Source organism: Watersipora subatra, chromosome 4 (assembly GCF_963576615.1).
Source record: "Watersipora subatra chromosome 4, tzWatSuba1.1, whole genome shotgun sequence".
NCBI lineage: Eukaryota > Metazoa > Bryozoa > Gymnolaemata > Cheilostomatida > Watersiporidae > Watersipora > Watersipora subatra.
The window spans coordinates 57,762,657-57,781,776 of NC_088711.1; the positions used below are offsets into that span (position 1 = coordinate 57,762,657).

The 19,120-nt window shown below is 32.7% G+C and overlaps 1 protein-coding gene across 1 annotated transcript; it reads left to right on the forward strand.

Moving 5' to 3' along the window:
* Nucleotides 1-3,430: 3,430 nt before the first annotated feature.
* LOC137394391 (toll-like receptor 13) lies at nt 3,431-16,313 on the forward strand. The gene is made up of 7 exons (XM_068081105.1): nt 3,431-3,505; nt 7,227-7,328; nt 8,951-10,517; nt 11,075-11,256; nt 11,831-11,990; nt 13,728-13,852; nt 16,113-16,313. The coding sequence occupies exons 1-7, from the start codon at nt 3,431-3,433 to the stop codon at nt 16,311-16,313; spliced, it is 2,412 nt and encodes an 803-aa protein (XP_067937206.1).
* The last annotated feature ends 2,807 nt before the right edge of the window (nt 16,314-19,120 follow it).

Consider the following 19,120-nt stretch of genomic DNA (forward strand, 5'->3'; position numbering starts at 1 on the left):
GTTTTAAAAAATTGGGTGTCTCTGACTCTACCAGGCATATTTGGCAGCATGAATATATGCACTGTTTTAATTAGTATATGTTTTAAAAGTTTTCTATTTGACAACCAGGATGGTTTCAATACTAATTACTTGATGTCAATACCATCATAGTTTTTATTGCAACTTATTACAACTTTTTTAAAATGGACAAAATGCTTGTTTTTGCCATGCATGCCCACTAACAAGCAATTAAGGGAAAGCATAAGTTTTCAATTTTATGAATAATACATATGATAAACTTTAGATCAAAGCACACACAGATGTGCCTGCAAATCATTTTTCTTAAGATCTGTTGGCAAAATCCCTGAAACCCAAATTAGTTTGCTTTTTTAACCAATTGATAGAAAATTAAATGATGCAATAAAGGTTCATTACAACTAAAAAGAACCAAACTAAATATCATAATTAGCTAAATTTATATAAAAAGAAAAGAATTAGAGCTTGGAACTAGGACTATCTAATTCAAGATATAAAAACATAATAAGAGGCCCTGAAATTAATGAGAAGGTAACTTCTCTTGCAAAAGAGAAGACAACTCAGAATTTTGTATAAAGATTTTCAAATTTTACGCTAATGGGAGGTCCTCCATTTCAAACTACAGAGCCTCCTAACCTGCAAAATTTTCCAAAATGTTGAACTCTCCGGCAAAATTTATGCAAAATACAAAATAGATACGTATGCGATCAGCATGACGAGTAGAGTTGTTTAAGCATGTTTCTAGCGAAGCCTCCTATCAGAAGCCTCCTATTATCAGAAAGCCCTATATCGTGGATATATTTTCCAAAGTGGCCTCCTATTCAATCTAATTTGACTATATATATATATATATATATATATATATATATATATATATATATATATATATAGACTATTGTAAGCTTATATATTTTAATAGTATTTATGAACTTCAAGGCAAACTTTTTGACAGGCATAAAAAGTGAATGGTCCACTAGCTGTTTTTAGCTAAAGCCAGGACATCGTCAGCAACGGTCGTATTGAACACAAAGTACCAGCAGCATCAGGCTGGCACAAATGGATAAAGTGCAACTGCAATTGAAAATTTTTCAGTAAAATTTTTAGTAAAAGTTGATAGCATTATGTATGAAGAATCTCTGCATTAGAAATAGACCTAATGTTAAGCTATCTGGTTGGCTGTTCCTAGTAAGCCAGAAAAGCTTATATGACGTAAATATATGCAGTTCATGATGCTATTTTGATAACAGATAAGAAGACAACTTCACAAAACTATAACTAAACTTTGATTCCTTTTTTATTATATACTAGGTGAATGCCCAGTATTGCCCAAGTAATAAAGAAGTCTTTGCGCAACAAATTATTTTTATTTAACATATACTAACTACATTTCCCAATTTAACTTTTGAACTTCATATCATGAAAAAGTACTTTTTGTGCAGTTCAAACAGATTATGAAAACAAATAAACAATGAGTGCATGGAAGCGTGGGTATAAAAAGGTTACTGTTGCAGCAAAAGCTTGTTGCATTCACAGTTTGCTGATACTGGTACGTCACGATATTCGCACAAAAAGAAACATTGAAATATTGGACTACGTTTGTCTGATACTTTGTCTGACTGAACGTAAAGAGAATGTAGACGCAATTCCTAATCCAGATTATACAATGTCTACCTAAAACACTTAACTCGAAAAGCACAAAAAAGGGTAACAGTTAACCACTAAAATCAAATAAATGTTTTGATATATAGTGTTTGAATTACCTTGCTGTGCAAAGAGAACACATATTAGGTAAAAGATTGTTAAAGCAGCTAGCCATAATACACTATTTCCAAAATAATTGTTAGATATTATTTTCGATTTATTTATATCATGTATGTTAAATCAGTTCAAAACCTGTAACTATTCTGTGAAAAGCAAGTTAACGAGCGATGAAACATCTCGAAACCTTTAATTTCTGTAAAATAAACCTTCACCATAGGTAAAGTAAAAAATGCAAAAATTGGGAAAGATTATTTGTTGAAATGAGTTATGCTAGAATACGGTGTAGATTTGCAACTAGTCCTTAATTGTAAATCTAATAAGTGTAAATTCTATTAGCATTAATTCTTGGCAGTGTGACAGAAATTCAACATCTCTATTAATAAAAGCAACTTTTTCATTGTGTGTGTCTATTGGACTGCATAAATGCTGTGAATATGTATACTTTCTGGCTAATTCTGTCATAACTTCTCACACATATTTTTTGCATCTTCGGGTCGCCAAAGATATTTGGTTTCAAAACTTGATCTAGTTTCTGAGAACCAGCCGCTTAAACACCAACATGATTAGTAACCCAATAATGACCTTCACCTACGTTAAGGATAATCGTCCTCAATAAACTGGTTCATGGATTGTTGTTCTGTTAAAACACATGTGTTGAAAATCTACAAATGTCATGCGGGCTATCTGATTGAGAATAAAAAAATCTTGAAAAATATGAGCTTAATGCTAATTCTATATTCTAATATTCTAATATTCCAATTCCATGCAAACCCCAACAACTTATTAACCAGGTTACCAACAAGTCTCTACTAACAATGGGAGAATATGTACCTACTGCTATAGAAGGTACAGAAGTCTTACTTACCATTGCTTTGTCTTAAAATACTCAAGTAGGTGATTAGTATGACCAGAGTTGTACAAGGAAACCTCTCACTCACAAACTTAGCATCACTTCTAATACATTCCGCAGTGAGCTTCCTCTTTATATTATTGTTTAGCCTTAGCCTCACTTCTAATACACTTTTGCAGTGAGCTCTCTCTTTATATCATTCTATTGATAAAACAAAGCACCTCGTTGCGTTAAAGATTTTTTATTTCTTTCTGCCTAAGTGTTAATTGTGTTTCAAATTATGCAGTAATTAACTACGCATCAAGGGAGCAAAGCCTTGATAACAAGAAAGTCTTTTAAAATTAATAACACTATATGAGCTGATTGAAAAATGGCTATTAGCTGGCCAAAATAGAATGACTTGAAATGAATTATTTTTCTCTGTTACAGCGAGAAACAGGTAAAATTTTACTTTCTGTAGAAATGTTTAAAGGTCCTGTTGGGCCATGTTCAGTTGATACAATCTAATAACGCCATGTTGTTAAAAAAGCAAAGAATTTTATATGTAATCAACTAACTTCAGTTCATTTGATGCATCAGCTTTCTTGTAATTGGCTAAAATATACATGCATATTTAGCAAGGGCTCAAAAATTACCATTAGTATCTTCCAGTCATTTGATGTACGTATACTGATAATTTCATGATAATGTTTACAAAATGCAAGACTGAGTTCCTAAGTGCTTCAACTAGTCCGAATTTATTTCTAGAGTCAAGAACTTATGCTAGCTGTATGTGTAGAACTCTCATTGCTATCACCTCCCCCTATGTCAACTTACGGCCAAAGGCAGGTCTCATACCAGATGTCTGTAGCCTGGGCCAGCCTTCCTGTTTATCTCAAGGTGATAAAACGTCTTGCTACAATTAGAACAAATAAATAAATAAATCAAACAAATATATGCACTCTATCAGATTCTGTGTACTACAATAATTCTGTTTCTTCTGCTATTTCCAACACTTCACTTTATTAGAAAAAGTGCAATAAGAACTATTCGCTTCATTTGATTTCTGTTTTTTTTCGTTGCTTTTAGAAAGCCTAAAACTTCATAAAAATATTCATTTTCAAAAAGAGTTCTGCTATTTTAAGTGCGTTCACAGTCATTGGAAAGTTTTTAATACGGTCTAAGATCAGGAGACCTGCTTAACAAAAAACTTTTTTTTATTGGTTTAATTGAATCCAATATTTTGTAATATGAAAGAAAATTGTTATAAAACTGGATCAATTTAAAATTTAGAACAAATTAACTTTTCTAAACCAAAAGAACTTTTTTATTTTGGTTATGTAGAATCAAGCCAAATTATGTTGAAGTTACAGTGCATACACCTTTGTGTATAACTTTCTTTTAGATTTCCCTATCATAGGCTCATAAAATGATTTGGAACAGACCAGTTGAACATATTGATCTTTTATGAAGACTTCTTTTAGAGTTTGGTATATAGCTGTAGTCTTCACAAAAGCATTACCACACTAAAATAAAAAGTTAGTGCTGCTTCCCTATGTCATGTAATCGCATAATTACATGGATGTTGAAAGGAAGGGTGACCTACATGTATATCACTATAAGCGGTAGTCAAGTGATACAGAATGTAGCTTTGTATTAGCAACATGATTTAAGTGAATACTGACCTTCTATACAACCAAAAGCTGTAAAAAACAAAAAGAAACAGTTTCAGATTCAAAATAATAAAACAACATCAAACAATTATTAACAAGAATTACATTTAAACTATGTGCTCACTGACTAATCTCAAATATTTTGGAATAGTGTCTCCTTGTATTAATAAGGCTAATGCAAACCATTATACTGTTGTTCACTGATTGCAACAAGAATTGCTCATCGTGGCTTTGCTAATTATGAGTTGACTTCCAGCTCATCAATTATGTTGTTTTATGTTAAATGTGACATATAATTTTTCCACCAAACACTTGTAGAATTTAACATATTGGCTTGGGCTGAAAGGAGACAACTCCAACTAGCAATAAGTCACTACGATTAATTTTAGTCGAAATGAGGGATCACTCCTAATAGTTTCAAATAAACTGTAACCTTTGTCTTTAATTTCTATGTGCCTAGCATACTCATACTGTTACACATATGAACAGCTTTATTACTTTAGACAATAGACTTTAGAAATAGACATGCTAAGAGAAATCAGATTGCTTGTTTTGCTGTTAAAAATATTTCTATAGCTGACTATAGAGTGTTGAGCTAGACAGGACCCTTAGTGATGAAAACCAGCCCTGATGAATATGTGTAACATATAATTATAGCTCTCCGGTATTTTAAGCCTTGTTAGATTGCTTTAAGAGACAGATTTATATACGTGTAGATATTATATTACTGAGAATATCATAAATACATAAAACAAGATCACAAAGTTTTATTGCTCTTTTATTACAAGCATTGCAGTCAAATGGAAAGACATTTGGCCATCAGATAAAAGATAATTTAAAACATAGGCTATAGATGTTGATCACTAGAGATTGTTAAAGAGCTGGATAAATAAATATGCTCTCAGCGCAGTTATTAAATTATACAACAGCTAATAGACATTCTAAAGACTCAGATAGTGTTAAATGCTAGTTCAAGATTTTAGATTAAAAAATGAACTGAGTTTATGAAGAAATTCTTAAAAGATGTGAGTTGCGGACTCTCTATAGATAGTTTATTGTAGACACTGTTGGTTACAGTAGATATATTAATAACAATGTACAAATGGCTGCAAGAGTAAAAGGTCAGCAAACCAAGGTTGTGTTAGAGTTAACTTTTACTGTTAACCATTACTTTAGCAGTATACGGCGCTGTAGCACCACCAGTTGTTTATAGACACAGAAACTGTATAAATAGATGTCTTTATCATTCAACCTGTGGAGAAAATGTTCAGGTTGAATACATGGAAGGTGAGAGGTCAATGAAAGAGAATAACAATTTGAGTTCCAACATGTCTGCCTCAAAGTAATTCAGGGATAGTTTTCTTTGTTAATTGTTTAGTGTCATGATTGAATAAGAAGGAAAATGTATAAATAAGAAAGATTTAGGTCTTTAAGTCAATAGTTCTAAAACATATCATGGTGGCTACGAGGGTGTACTGAATATTTGTAAAATAAGACTTTTAAATGTTTTAATAAGATAATACGAAGTGTTAAAGATTAACTTACCCAAATTTTTTGTAGATTTGATGAGAAAGTATTGATACTTGTTCTCCACTTGCAATTCTTTTCATATTTGATGTGATCTGATTTTGAGAATGTTTCTGGATGTAAGCTATTTTACTGTTTCAACGGGAAAGTTTAACATATCAGAGTTGCTTGTAAATAAACCCTTTGTACAATGTTCAGATCTATTCAAATACAATAGAGTTGCATAGTGATATAAAGTTGTGCAGTTTGAGAGATTGTAGGTGCATGCTGATGATTGTCTCACTAAATATTTATGTACCTTTGAAATATGTTTCATGCCTATGATTGAAATTGCTTCCTGTGTACTTTTATATTAATACTTTGATGCAAGAAATACTATAACGATATATAGGTCAGCTGAGTATTGTTGGCTCACTTCAAAGATAATCACTGTTTCCTCACATCGACAGGTGTGTTGAGAAAGACAAGCGACCTAGATGATGTTGGTATTTTATTCCTATCAACTATTCTTATAATTGATAAGAATAAATGACTATAAAAGCTGTGTTGGTCCATCCATATGTTAGTAAAGAAAAATGCTTGACACAATAATACAACTCCTATATTTCGCCTTTTTAGACTGATACGCAAACAACTGCGCCACGCAGCCATTTTTGCACATTTACCTTTGCATTAGTTTCTCAGCTTACCATAACAGTAAAAGATATTTTTACTATAACTAATTTAAAAATACTCTTTTGTTTCAAGGCTTCAGAATGTTTTCCTGAAGTAGTTTGAAGTTATTTGTTGTAATAATCACTGACAAAAGATTATAAATTTCTACATGGTAGCATTTGAAAATAATATATTTTCATGAGGGAACTAAGATATGCAACTAACAATCTTAAACCTTCTCAGATGTGTTTGTTTTAATATTCAGCCTTTAAACTGGATTAAAGCTAAAAACTAATCCAGATACAGATAAGAAACTAGTAAAAAGTTTTCCGAACATCTTTTGACCCAATAGACTAGCTCAAACTTCAACCCATAAACCTCTAAACAAGACTTACGCGCTTTGCTGAGGGGATATTTTTCTCCTTTCATTTAAAGTTCTGATCAATACTTCTGAACCCAAACATCTATTAATGAAAATATTTTTATAATCATTTTAAATGAAGCAGTATCTTTACTATAAATAGAGTGAATTGAGTTGAGGTATAAAACCAATTTCTGTAGCATTGTCATAATGCTTACACTACCTATAGACAGTTCAATAGGTTTGTCAGCCTTTTAAGTGAGTAAACACAAAGTTTAACACTTGAATTGGAAAGAACTAAAGGTGTTTAGACAAGATGCTGCCTTTGTCAGTGTCCAGTATAGTAATGTACACTAATGGATTTTATAAAAGGCAGCATTCACAAGCACTGTTGATATACCATTAGGGTGACTTTGTTGGTCTGTCTCTGACGTGTCTGCTACTCTCTAGCGAACTGAGTCACACTCTTATACAGGAAGCAATAGTAAGTAGGATTCCTACACCACAGGTAAGCATCGAGTCGGAAGGTCTAGGTATTTAGAGATTTTGTCTAGAAGATTTAAAAAAGGCTCAGCTGCCAGAGTGACTCATGTCGGTATAGGGCAGCGCTTCCCTTTTTATTTTCATTACTAACCCCTTACAACTGACGGGACAATCTCACATCTCCTCATTTTGAATGAAACAAAAAATGCTCAAAACATAATAAAAAGCAGACATATTTAGAATATATCAAAACAATATGTTAGCGAGATATAATTTTAAAAAGAACTGTTTTTCAGACAGCAGCAACATAAACAAAAAACTCACTTTGGGATTGCTTACTTTTTTCTGCCTCATCTCCGCTATTAACTGATCAAAACGTGATTCCTTTTGAGTGAATGAAGTACGTCAGTAATTGAATGTTGAATACGCCGATCATGTTAAATATCTGAACTGAAGTGACCCTACAAAACTCAGCTGACCTATATACCGCTATAGGGTTCCTTGCAAAGTGTTAATATAAAAGTACACAGGAAGCAATGTCAATCATAGGTGTAAAACATGTCAAAGGCACATACAAATTCAGTGAGAAAAATATCAGAATGCATCTACGGTTCCTCCAGCCGCACAACTCTATTTGAATAGATCATTAAATTATACAAAAGTTTATTTACAAAAAACTCTGATGTTCTAAACGTCTCTGGTGAAACAGTAAAATGAAGCGCTGTGTTAGTCACAGGGTAATGCACCAGTTAAAATGTCAGACTAATATTGGCTAGCTATTTCTAAAATAGCTTGAAAAAAATATTTTTTAATAATTTTAAAACTTATTTTTAACATTTTAAAAAACATACAAGCAGCACATGCAAAATTACCTACGCTTAGCGCCAACGAATATGCAAAAATGACTCTATTTTTCCTATATTTGCAATATCTAAATTGTCCAGAAATCCGTAGGCAGATATAACAAAGTATAAACCACAGTGTTTGCACATACCAACATACACAGAGCAGACCATAACAGACAAATAAAGAATTGGATTTGAAGTAGTTGCTAATATGAAAAAGTAATTACTTTGTAACATTTGTAAAACTCTTGTTAAGCCTTCTTGTCATTGGCATCTCTCACCAACAATGACTGAATTTGGTACTTGAGAACATGAAGTTTAGGCAGTGGGCGGCCTAACCTGTTTATGAGGCAATAAAAGGTAAAGACAATGAGTGCAGGTCATCACTCATAAACCTGTACAACTCTCACCATACTATGATATGTTATGATACGTTACGTTATGTACACAAGTCATATAAATATCAAATGTGTAGGAACTTTGCAACCAGCTTCATAGAAATTTATTTTATGTATTTTACTATATTTAACCTCAAATCTCTCACATTTCACAAATATCAATGGCATAGACGGGCTACAAATGTATTCAAAGAATTATTATTTATGCACATAGTTTCATTTACTTTCTATCAACCGGTTTAAAATTTTTTGTTCAGTCGACTTTTCAAAGGATTTAAAGTCAGATGAGTTCTGATAATAAACGCTCAACAGAAATTCACTATACGAAATTAAATTTTAAACTGATTCTTGAACAGACGGCAGAGACTAATTGTTGGTTGTTAACAATAATCACTCTTTTGTAGAAGTTACAAGTTCTTCTATGCATCTGGATTTGCTTCATAGCGATCTACCCAATTGTCAGCAGCATCTGTACATCTGAGCCAGAGCTATGTTCCGAATGTACAACAATCGCTTATTGTAAAACTAATACATCCTCTCAGATTATTCCACAAAAGCTTTTGACCTCTATTCTGGAACTCAACATTTTATACAAAGGAAATGAGAATGCTGGACTCAACACTGCCTCTTTTGACAGATATGTCAACTTGAGAAGCATCACTATATCAGGAGCTAAAATAACATTTATTGAGGAAAAAACGTTCTCAAGTTTGAAGTCTTTGGTGTGGTTGGCAATATATAAAACCTCCATAACCCAACTTCCAAATGAACTTTTGCCTATGTCTAGCAAAATAGTATCTCTTGTTTTAGAAAACAACCTTCTTACCAATATCCCATCATTTCTTTTCCCGAATCTACCAAGTCTCACCAAGTTGGATGTTGGATTTAATCACATCATTCATAAGAACTGTACAACGATTGGTGAAGACTTTAAACATCTTTCTAATTTGAACACCGTTATTCTCTCCAACATGACAATTCCTAATGAGTGTAAAACTGAAGTGCCAGATGATTTCTTTCTCCCTTTGCAACGTACTGTAACACACCTTAATTTAACCATCTCTAACATTTACCATGGAAGTCAGGCAATATTTAAAAACTTTACTAAATTAGAAGTCCTCGATATTAGTATAGCGGAGCGTTTTACCAGTTGTCCAGCTGATGCAAAAGAACTTTTCCTAAACCTGCCACAGACTCTAAAACGGCTAGTTTTTCGACGCTGGCGAACCAATCGCATTATAAATGGAAATTGTACAGTTACGAATGAAACTCTGAAAGGTTTACGTGAATCACCAAACCTTGCAACAATTGATACAATGTTTAGTGATTTTATGTTTGGAGACACTTTAAATAATTCCGTCTTTGTTGGGTTTCAGAACCTTAAATATTTAAACATTGGCTACAGCCGCTCTGCACGCATTGAGCACGATGCATTTCACGGGTGCTTAAATCTAACCACGCTGCACCTTGATGGAAACTCACTTGGCTCTCGTCCATTTAAGTTGTTCCAGAATCTTTCACAGTCCAATCTGCGTTACCTAAGCATGAGAGAATGTTACGTTTACTCTGACTATAGCATTACATACGATGCAGCACCTTTACTAAAGGTTTCTCCATTGAACTGGATAGACCTTCGACACAATTATATTGTTACCATGCCTAGCTTTGCAGACAACGAAACTGATCAATATCATCTGAACAGCTTGGTAACAATTCATCTCGACTTTAATCAGCTCAGTGATATCCAGTCAGGGGGAAACCTGACAGCACAATGTGACTCTCTAATGGCCTTGAGGAACCTCTTTATATCAAACAACAGACTCAAAAAAGTCCAGGGACTCTGTCCTTCTATCAAAAACCTTAATCTTGCATCGAACCAGCTCTACCACTATTGGTTTTCTTTGAATGAAGCATCAATCACACGCCTTCAACATCTTGAAAGTCTTGATATCTCAGACAATCAAATTACAAGTCTTTCATGGAACTTTACATCCGTAATGACAAACTTAACAGAACTCATAACTGTAAAAAACAACATAACTTCTATAGATCATAGAAGTTTTAATCAAAATCATCTTCTCAAAGTCCTTGACGTTAGTGCCAACTTTTTGACTGAATTTAAGTATATTTTAGTCAAAAACTAAGGAGAAATCAAAAGTCAAAAACTAGTCCTAGTAAACTAAGGACTTTGAAACTTGATGATAATGACATAACATCCATTGATGAAGATCTTGTGAAAAAATTTGTGAGCAAGAGCAGAACCTTAAAAACTTTTGGAGTAGTAGGAAACCCACTGTCATGCCTTTGTGATCAAGAGTTCTTTCACCATTTCATTAACCAAACAGACAAAATTCCATTTGCTAACAAGTTAATATGTCATGATCCGGCAAGCTTACGAGGAAAAAAGATCTACGAATATAGGCTAAGAATATTTGAATGCCATATTAAATTTTTTTTTATAATATTTGTAAGTTTACTTGGTGGAGTCATTGTAGCAGTACCTTTGTACAAATATCGGTGGTACATAGCACATGGCAGAGTTGTTGTTAAAGCCATCATCAGACACCTTTCAGATGTACAGTTCGAACAGACCTGCTTATACGATGCTTATATAATGTATGACTCCTCTTCTGAGGAAGACCAACTCTGGGTGACTAAAGATCTACGACTTGCTATCGAAGATTACGCAACCACTGACAACCCCTCCACGGTTGGTTTTCCTTTTAACTAAGCTTGGAAATGCATGACTGTAAATATTTATGGGTTTTTATTTTGTCTTCGAATATATGGACAGCTGTTTAAACACCAGATTTGTTATTGTATACTTTTGTCATGTGTCTGTACTCTACAAACTCAGTTGTAGATTTTGTGAGACAGTTTTTATTTCAGCTCAACTTTAAAGATCTACGACTTACAATTGAAAACTGCCTTTTGTCAAATGACTCATCCGTAGTACGTTTGTTTTCAACCAATGTTTAGATGGCTACATCTAAATCAGCCTAAATCTTTTCTACTTGGTTCCTTTAAAGTTGTTAGCATTTTTATCAAAGTTTAAATTACAGATGTTATTTGATTATGTCCAGTATTGCTTTGACTGCACATAGGAGACTGCTTAGCCAATAGTAAACAACTAGCTTGGCAGAAAATATGGTTTATACAAAAATTATCATTGGCTGTAGGCTTGTTTTTACGAAAAATTGAACTCGCTTTTGTGTAAATAAAAATTGGAGTATATAACCAGTCTTATTTTCAATCATGAACTAACTTTCACTTTCTATTTACAGACAGACCTGAAGCTCTACATAACAGATAGAGATGCGCTGCCTGGCAGCAATGTCTACACTGAAATGATAAAAGCCATGGAGAAAAGCAGGAAAATAATAATTGTACTGAGTAATTCCTTTTTGAGAAGACCTCTTTGCAAGGGACAAGCTGATCTAGCTGGTGAGTTTGCAATGGTATACTGTGATACTGTCAAAAAGTAGAAAGTTCACATCTTAAAAAATATGGTTGGTTATATTTCCTATTTTCGAAAAAGTCTAACTGGAAAATTTGGTATGAAATATCTACCGTAATTACCCAAGTAAAGTGCTTACTCGAGTGTAATACTCTTCCTAATTTTAAATAAAAACTTGTCCTTTTTGACATACCCAAGTATAACACTCCCTAAAGTTTTCAGTGGCGAGACTGACTTGATGTCAAAATTGCGTGATTAACTTAAATAGTAAAATTGAAGTTTGAAGGATAAGCTAACGAGGCTTGAACTAAATAAGAAAATAATTTCACTGATTTTCGTATAAGTCTGTGTGTTACCACTGCACAACAGTTTTGTATTTCCGTGTTGAAAATAATTTGGACATGTCTCCAAAAAAGTGAGTGCAGCCTCTGTTTTATTGTTCCGTTTCAACTGAACAATGGTTTTGTATTTTATTAGCTTACAAACGACCATCATTGAAAGTTATTGTCAGTTGAATGAACTCTGACATGTCTGATATACCTTTGGTCTACTTATTGCACCTCATAATCCAAAGAGCCTTATATGTTGACAATGATTCTTTATTATTCTTTTAATCCAATGCATCTTACAGCCTGGAAAATGTGGTACATGAGCAGGTTTTTACACTTCTGCAACTTTCTCACTGTACTATGCCGATGAATAAATAATTGCAAACATACCACTAAATTTTATTACATAATGTGATTTTTCTTTACACAGAAGCTGTTTCCCTTTACACAGAAGTTTTTCCCCTTACACAGAAATTATTTTTCCTTACATAGAAGTTGTTTCCCCTTACACAGAAATTGATTTTTTAAACTGGGATTTCTTACATACTCAAGTATTAATAATGCTACCCAACTTTTGTTGATAAAATTTGGGACCAAAAGAGAGCATCATGCTTGGGTAATTACGGTACACTTTGTTAAAAAGCATAGTGATCAGTCTTTGGATAGAAGATACTTTTGCTAAATTGTTTGGAATAAGAAAGAAAATCTAGCAGAAGAAAGTACTTCTTGTTCAGTATATAGATATAAAATACCAAAACTGCATTAGTTTGGCTTTAGATGCATAACATAGCTATTATATAGGTCAGTGCATGGTAAACTGTTTTGTAGACTATACATTAATCGTGTAGTCATGGCCTAATAATATTGACTGTTAATATCAACGGATAATAATTTTTGCTTATCATTTCTTCAGCACCACATATTCAGAAATCCAGCAATATATTGTTTATCAGCACGTATTCAGCAATATGTTACTTATCAGCATGTATTCAGCAATATGCAGCTTATCAGCATATATCCAGCAATATGATGTTTATCAGCATGTATTCAGCAATATGTTGTTTATCAGCATGTATTCAGCAACATGTTGTTTATCAGCATGTATTCAGCAATACGTTGTTTATCAGCATGTATTCAGCAATGTGTTGCTTATCAGCACGTATTTAGCAATAAGTTGCTTATCAGCATATATTCAGCAATATGTTGTTTATCAGCATGTATTCAGCGATATGTTATTTATCAGCACATATTCAGCAATATGTTGTTTATCAGCATGTATTCAGCAATTTGTTACTTATCAGCATGTATTCAGCAATATGTTACAATTAGGTTGGACAATTCCTTTGAACTTAGTTTATGGTAAGGTATGACAACTCCTGACATCACATTTTACAGGGAGAGAATCATTTGGATGCAACTACTACCAGCCACATAGAATCATGGTACTGGTAAGAGATAAACTGGATGAAGAAGCTATTAAAGCTCCATTTACCTCTCTCCTTACTGAGAATGTAGTAGATGTGAGTATAAAAACTATCCTTGTGAGAAATGTTAAAATTATGGACTGGAACATGCTCAAGTAATGTTAGCTTTGAGGCATGCAGAGATGCATCAGGTATTCATGTGAAGAATTGGATACTCTGCCTATGAGAATGATGTGAAACATTCTCATGACGCAAAGCAGACTTTGGAATTTCTATTGCAACCAATCAGAAATTTATGAATCATAAAATTTGGTCAATTAATAATAATATACGTTTTGATTATATAATAAACTTTTACACAAATTTAAAAAGTTGCAAAATATTTTCAGCTGTAAAAATTATTCATTAATACTAAAATTTTCCCTGTCAAACAGCCCACGACTAAAGTGATATCGGAATAAACAAAGGGTACTGCTGGTTGGGAAATGCAATATCAGCAGTCAAATGGCACTGCAGTACAATAGGAGAACTGCAATGGCAGCTGCAATGGTAGCTATAATGTACTGGGTGTTATTATGTAAAACAAACAGCAATAATGAAAGGAGAAGATTATATGTTTATATCTCTCCTCTGCAATAGGAGAAATGCAGTGTTAGAAGTAAAATGGCAAGCTGCTGTGTAATTAATATACACAGTTTAAAAGTTGGTTGTGTTGAATGTATAATGGTTTTGACAGCAATCTGTAACCAACGTGAAGAAATGGGTCTTGATCACAGAAACCATGGTTAAGTCGGGTGTGTGAGATTTAGAGTTATTTACACTAACAGAAAGAGCAAATTCTCAGTTATTTTGCAAAAGAATTTTGATTCCAGCTTAATTACAGCAGATTTTATGGTCAATAAACTGAATGCATGTTAACATTAGTGCAAAAACATAGTTTTAAGAAAGCTGGCGTTAAAGTTTGAGTCGCGAAAACCAATGCACAATTTTGTTTACATTTGAAAATGTCATAGCAACCAATATCAAGAAGTTGTGATATTTTTCTAGATTTTGTTTTTGATATGCAAAAGATTATGCTGAATTTAAAAATCTAAACAGATTTTCGTTGGTTGTCATGGAAATAGCTGTATATCTTTAAGAAAATGAAGGCCTATTACTTAATTTTGCAGATATTAAAAACGGCTTGGCAGTACCTCAATATTGGGCACAGCCGTAGTATCATCAACAAAGTCTTTAGAAAATGCACACCATCGGTCACTATATACTTCGATCTTATAAATTCGAATAGTTATTCTTATAATTAAATCTTATAATAATTTATAAAATCGAATAATTAATCTTATAATTAAATATTTTTGCAAGATATTAAAAATGGCTTGGCAGCACCGTGATATTGGGCACAGCCGTAGTATCAACAACAAAATCTTTAGAAAAATAATAACAGTAACATATTGCACACCATCGGTAACTATATACTTTGATCTTGTAAATACGAATGATTATTCCGGTAATTAAATCTTATAATAATCTTATAAAATTGAATAATTATTCTTATAATTAAATATTGTAAAAATCTTATAAGAATTGTTAAAAAAATATCATCGTCATTTCCTTTACTTTCACTGCTTTGGACATCAGTTAGAATACCAGAGTACTCATTATATGGGTCTAAAATGTTAGAGTTATGTTTAAAAGCAGCAAAAAAGAAACGATTAATTTTCAGTACTTCTACGTTAATTACAGAAACCTTTAGCGATTAGACAATGCCATAGACTGGTGAAATGGGCACGTTTTTCTCGTGAAATGTGCACGACTTTATGGTTCTACTATTTGTCGCACGGCTTTATGGGTGTTTTGTTGGCCGGTCTTAACTTTGATCAAAAAAGGCTTGTCAGGTTTTAATGGCGATTTTAGACCAAATTAATCTGTCTAGTTATGTATTATCCAATTAGATGGGTAAGTTTTAGGATATTTTCTACACTTTGCAAAGACTTGATAACATATTTAAATAGGTTTATATGCGGTTTGTAATGTTATTATACTTAAACGACTCCACACAAAAATAGTTAAATCTTTTGATGAGATTTTGGTACAAGTGTTTGGATATGGTGTTGATGAATAATTTTCTAGAGTTGTGTGTGCATATGCATTTATCATAAAGCTCCCAAACACTCGCTTCGCTCGTGTTTAGTCGTGGAAATACCTAAACAAAATTTAAATTCTAAAAATCTAAATTCTAAATTTTAAATCTAAATTTAAAATAATAAAGTTTTGTGTGATGACATTGTAAATGTGCTCAGTAAAGAAAATAATTGATTTGAAATATTTGCAATTAATCTCTTGCGTCTTTTTATAGGCCCAGGCGACAAGTGAGCAGAGGATAGAAAGAACATGGCAGCGAATCAGAAAGTTCATAGCACAACCAACATTCGAATTTGTGAGAAATGAGCGCAGTTCCTTGGAAATAAGCATCAGTAATTCTTCATCTGTAGACAGCGAAGGAAGTGATAATCATACAAGTGGCGACCCAACAGAAACCACACCTCTAATTGCATAGAACAGAAATTGTCAATCTTGTTTACTTTCGTTATAATTATTGTGTAATCTTGAAGATTTTAAATCATCAAAACCAATATATAATGGCTTTTAAGTTTTAAAATAATATTCACTCTCTGATCAAATTGTATTGCTGCAAGTAAGTTTGTTCTTTGTTTAGAAACTTCTAGTTCAAATTTCTAAAACAATCTTGACATAAATATTATTTTATAGATTTTATCATTTGCATCAAAATTTTATTATTAATACAAATAGATGTGTGACAATTTTTATAGATGACTTGTTACAAATATAAAACAATGTGAAAAATCAGAGAGGTCACAGCACCGGCAGCACATAAGTAAATTCAAAAGGATCGCTTGAACTTTGATGAAAGCATCGCTAGATCAATATCAGTGAAAAGAGAAAAAACTGACTCGTGCAAAGCTACAACTTTACTAGTGTGAATTGCAAGCTACTACATTGTTGGATTTGGTTGTATTCTAAAATATGTATGGTTATGGATCCTACATAAATCTTTACTATAATAAGAACAGTGTCTGTGCGTCTTTAAACATCTGTCTGAAGCCAGCTTGCTATACATTGGAATAATTGTGCATATAGTCCCTATTTGACTTGGAGATTTGTTTGAAAAGCCAAATTTCATAATTTACAGTATCAAGACATTTTACGTTTCATCACAATAAAAAATGACAACTTATGAAAGTATATTTTACAAATCTAAGAACAATTTTTAGACAAAACTTTTAACTGAATAATGAAAAAACATTTTTACCAAAATGTAAAAAGTCAAAATATAACATTTAGCAGGAATTCATCACCATAAATGAAATTTATTAAATTAGAAATTATTAAAGCTTTACTTACTTCCTGTTTAGTTTAACTGAGTGAAAATAGGTCAACTTTTATAGCTAGTCTTATAAGTATATAGTTTGTTAATCAAAACTGCTATTCAAATAGTACAAGCCTCTAATCCCACGAGCAAACGAGCGGAGCGAAGTGTGGGAGTTTTTATGATAAATGCATGTGCACACAACTTACGAAAATTATTCATCAACATTGAGACGAACCCTTGGCTAGAAATTTCATCAACAAATTTAAGCATCGTCTTGTAAAGTCATTAAAGTATAATAATGATACAAAACACATTTAAACCTATTTGAATATGTTACCAAGTCTTTGTAAACCGTCGGTATTATCTTTAAACTTACCCATCTGATCGGATTATACCCAAATAGACAGATTAATTTGGACGAAAATTGCTACAAAACGCTTGAAAAGCTCTTTGAAAAGGTTTAATAAAAGTTAAGACCGAAAATTGAATTGCCAATAAAGCCGTGCGACAGATAGTAGAACTATTTAGCAGTGCGCATTTCATGAGAAAACCGTGCTCATTTCATCAGTCTATGGCATTTTTTACTTGTAATCGAATTTATTCGAAGGTTTCTGTAATAAACGTAGACCGTTTGAGGCGTAGACCGATTTACAGGTACGAAATTGTGGTACACAGTTTATCAGCCTGTGTTTTTTGTCCAATCACCGAAGGTTTCATTATTTGAAACGTTAGCCGAAATTCTTTTCAACTTATGTACAAGCTAGGGCCGAACTACAACGCCCCTTCATGACGAGAACATTTTTTATTTTGCTACAGTTTTATACGCGTGAATGCTCCTACTCACTTTCTGTCAAAGATCGCTTATCAAAACCATTCTACATTCAACGCAACCAACTTTCAAACTGTATATTGTACACAGTAGCTTGCCATTTTACTTCTAATTTTGCATTTTAGAGTTATAATAAACATATTTCTTTATTGTTGTTGAATTACATACATTACAGTAACTTAGGCCTACAGCTTTATAACACTTTTATAACAGCTTTCATTTTGCTGCAGTTTGCAGAAATCTTCCAGACGTGTGAACGCTCATAGGTTTTCTATTATTGCTGTATTACTATATTAACAATATTGGTTATTTTAATAATATCAGTGCATTTTACTTATAATATTGGCCAACATTGCATTTCTCCTATTGCAAGGGAGAGATATAAACGTGTAATATTTTCCTTTCATTGTTGTTGTTTGTCATGACCAAACACTTTTTAAATAAATTTTCTAAAAACCTATATAAATACCACAACTTCTCGATATTGCTACCTATGATGTTTTGAAATGTAAACAAAATTGTGTATTGGTTTTCTATTATTAGTATATCAATAAAATTGATTAATCTAAGAATATCAGTGCATTTTACTTCTAATATTGGCCAATATTGCATTTCTCCTATTGCAGGGGAAAATATAAACATCTTTTCTATTCATTATTGCTGTTTGTTGTATATAATAACACCCACACCCAGTACATTACAGCTACCATTGCAGTTATCCTATTGCACTGCAGAGCCATTTGATTGCTAATATTGCATTTCTCAACCATCAGTACCCTTTATTTTTTTGCCAATATCTCTGGCCATCTTTTTGGTCGTTGGCTGTATGACAGTGGAATTTCTAGTAATAAAATATCAAAGTCGATATAGAAGCACACTTGCACTCTAATGATCTGTGAGAGACCATCATGTGTAATGATTATTTGCACCGCTAGTCAAAAACTGGGCTGTATGATTTATTGATAGTGCACTAGGCTTCCAATTTGTGCCCCTGATTGTCTGGGTTGATTCTCCTGCAGTGCAATCTCATTTCTTTAACGTTCATCGCTGGCTTCAGACAGATGCTTAAAGACGGACAGACACTGTTCTTATTATAGTTAAGATTTATGTAGGATCTATAACCATACATATTATGGAGTACAAC

Excerpts from the sequence above, each read along its gene's own strand:
- LOC137394391 (XM_068081105.1), top strand. The coding sequence starts at position 3,431 with ATGTCAACTTACGGCCAAAGGCAGGTCTCATACCAGATGTCTGTAGCC. Across the intron at positions 7,329-8,950 it reads GTAGGATTCCTACACCACAG|AAGTTACAAGTTCTTCTATG; the intron begins GTAAGCATCGAG and ends ACTCTTTTGTAG. Across the intron at positions 11,991-13,727 it reads GGGACAAGCTGATCTAGCTG|GGAGAGAATCATTTGGATGC; the intron begins GTGAGTTTGCAA and ends CACATTTTACAG.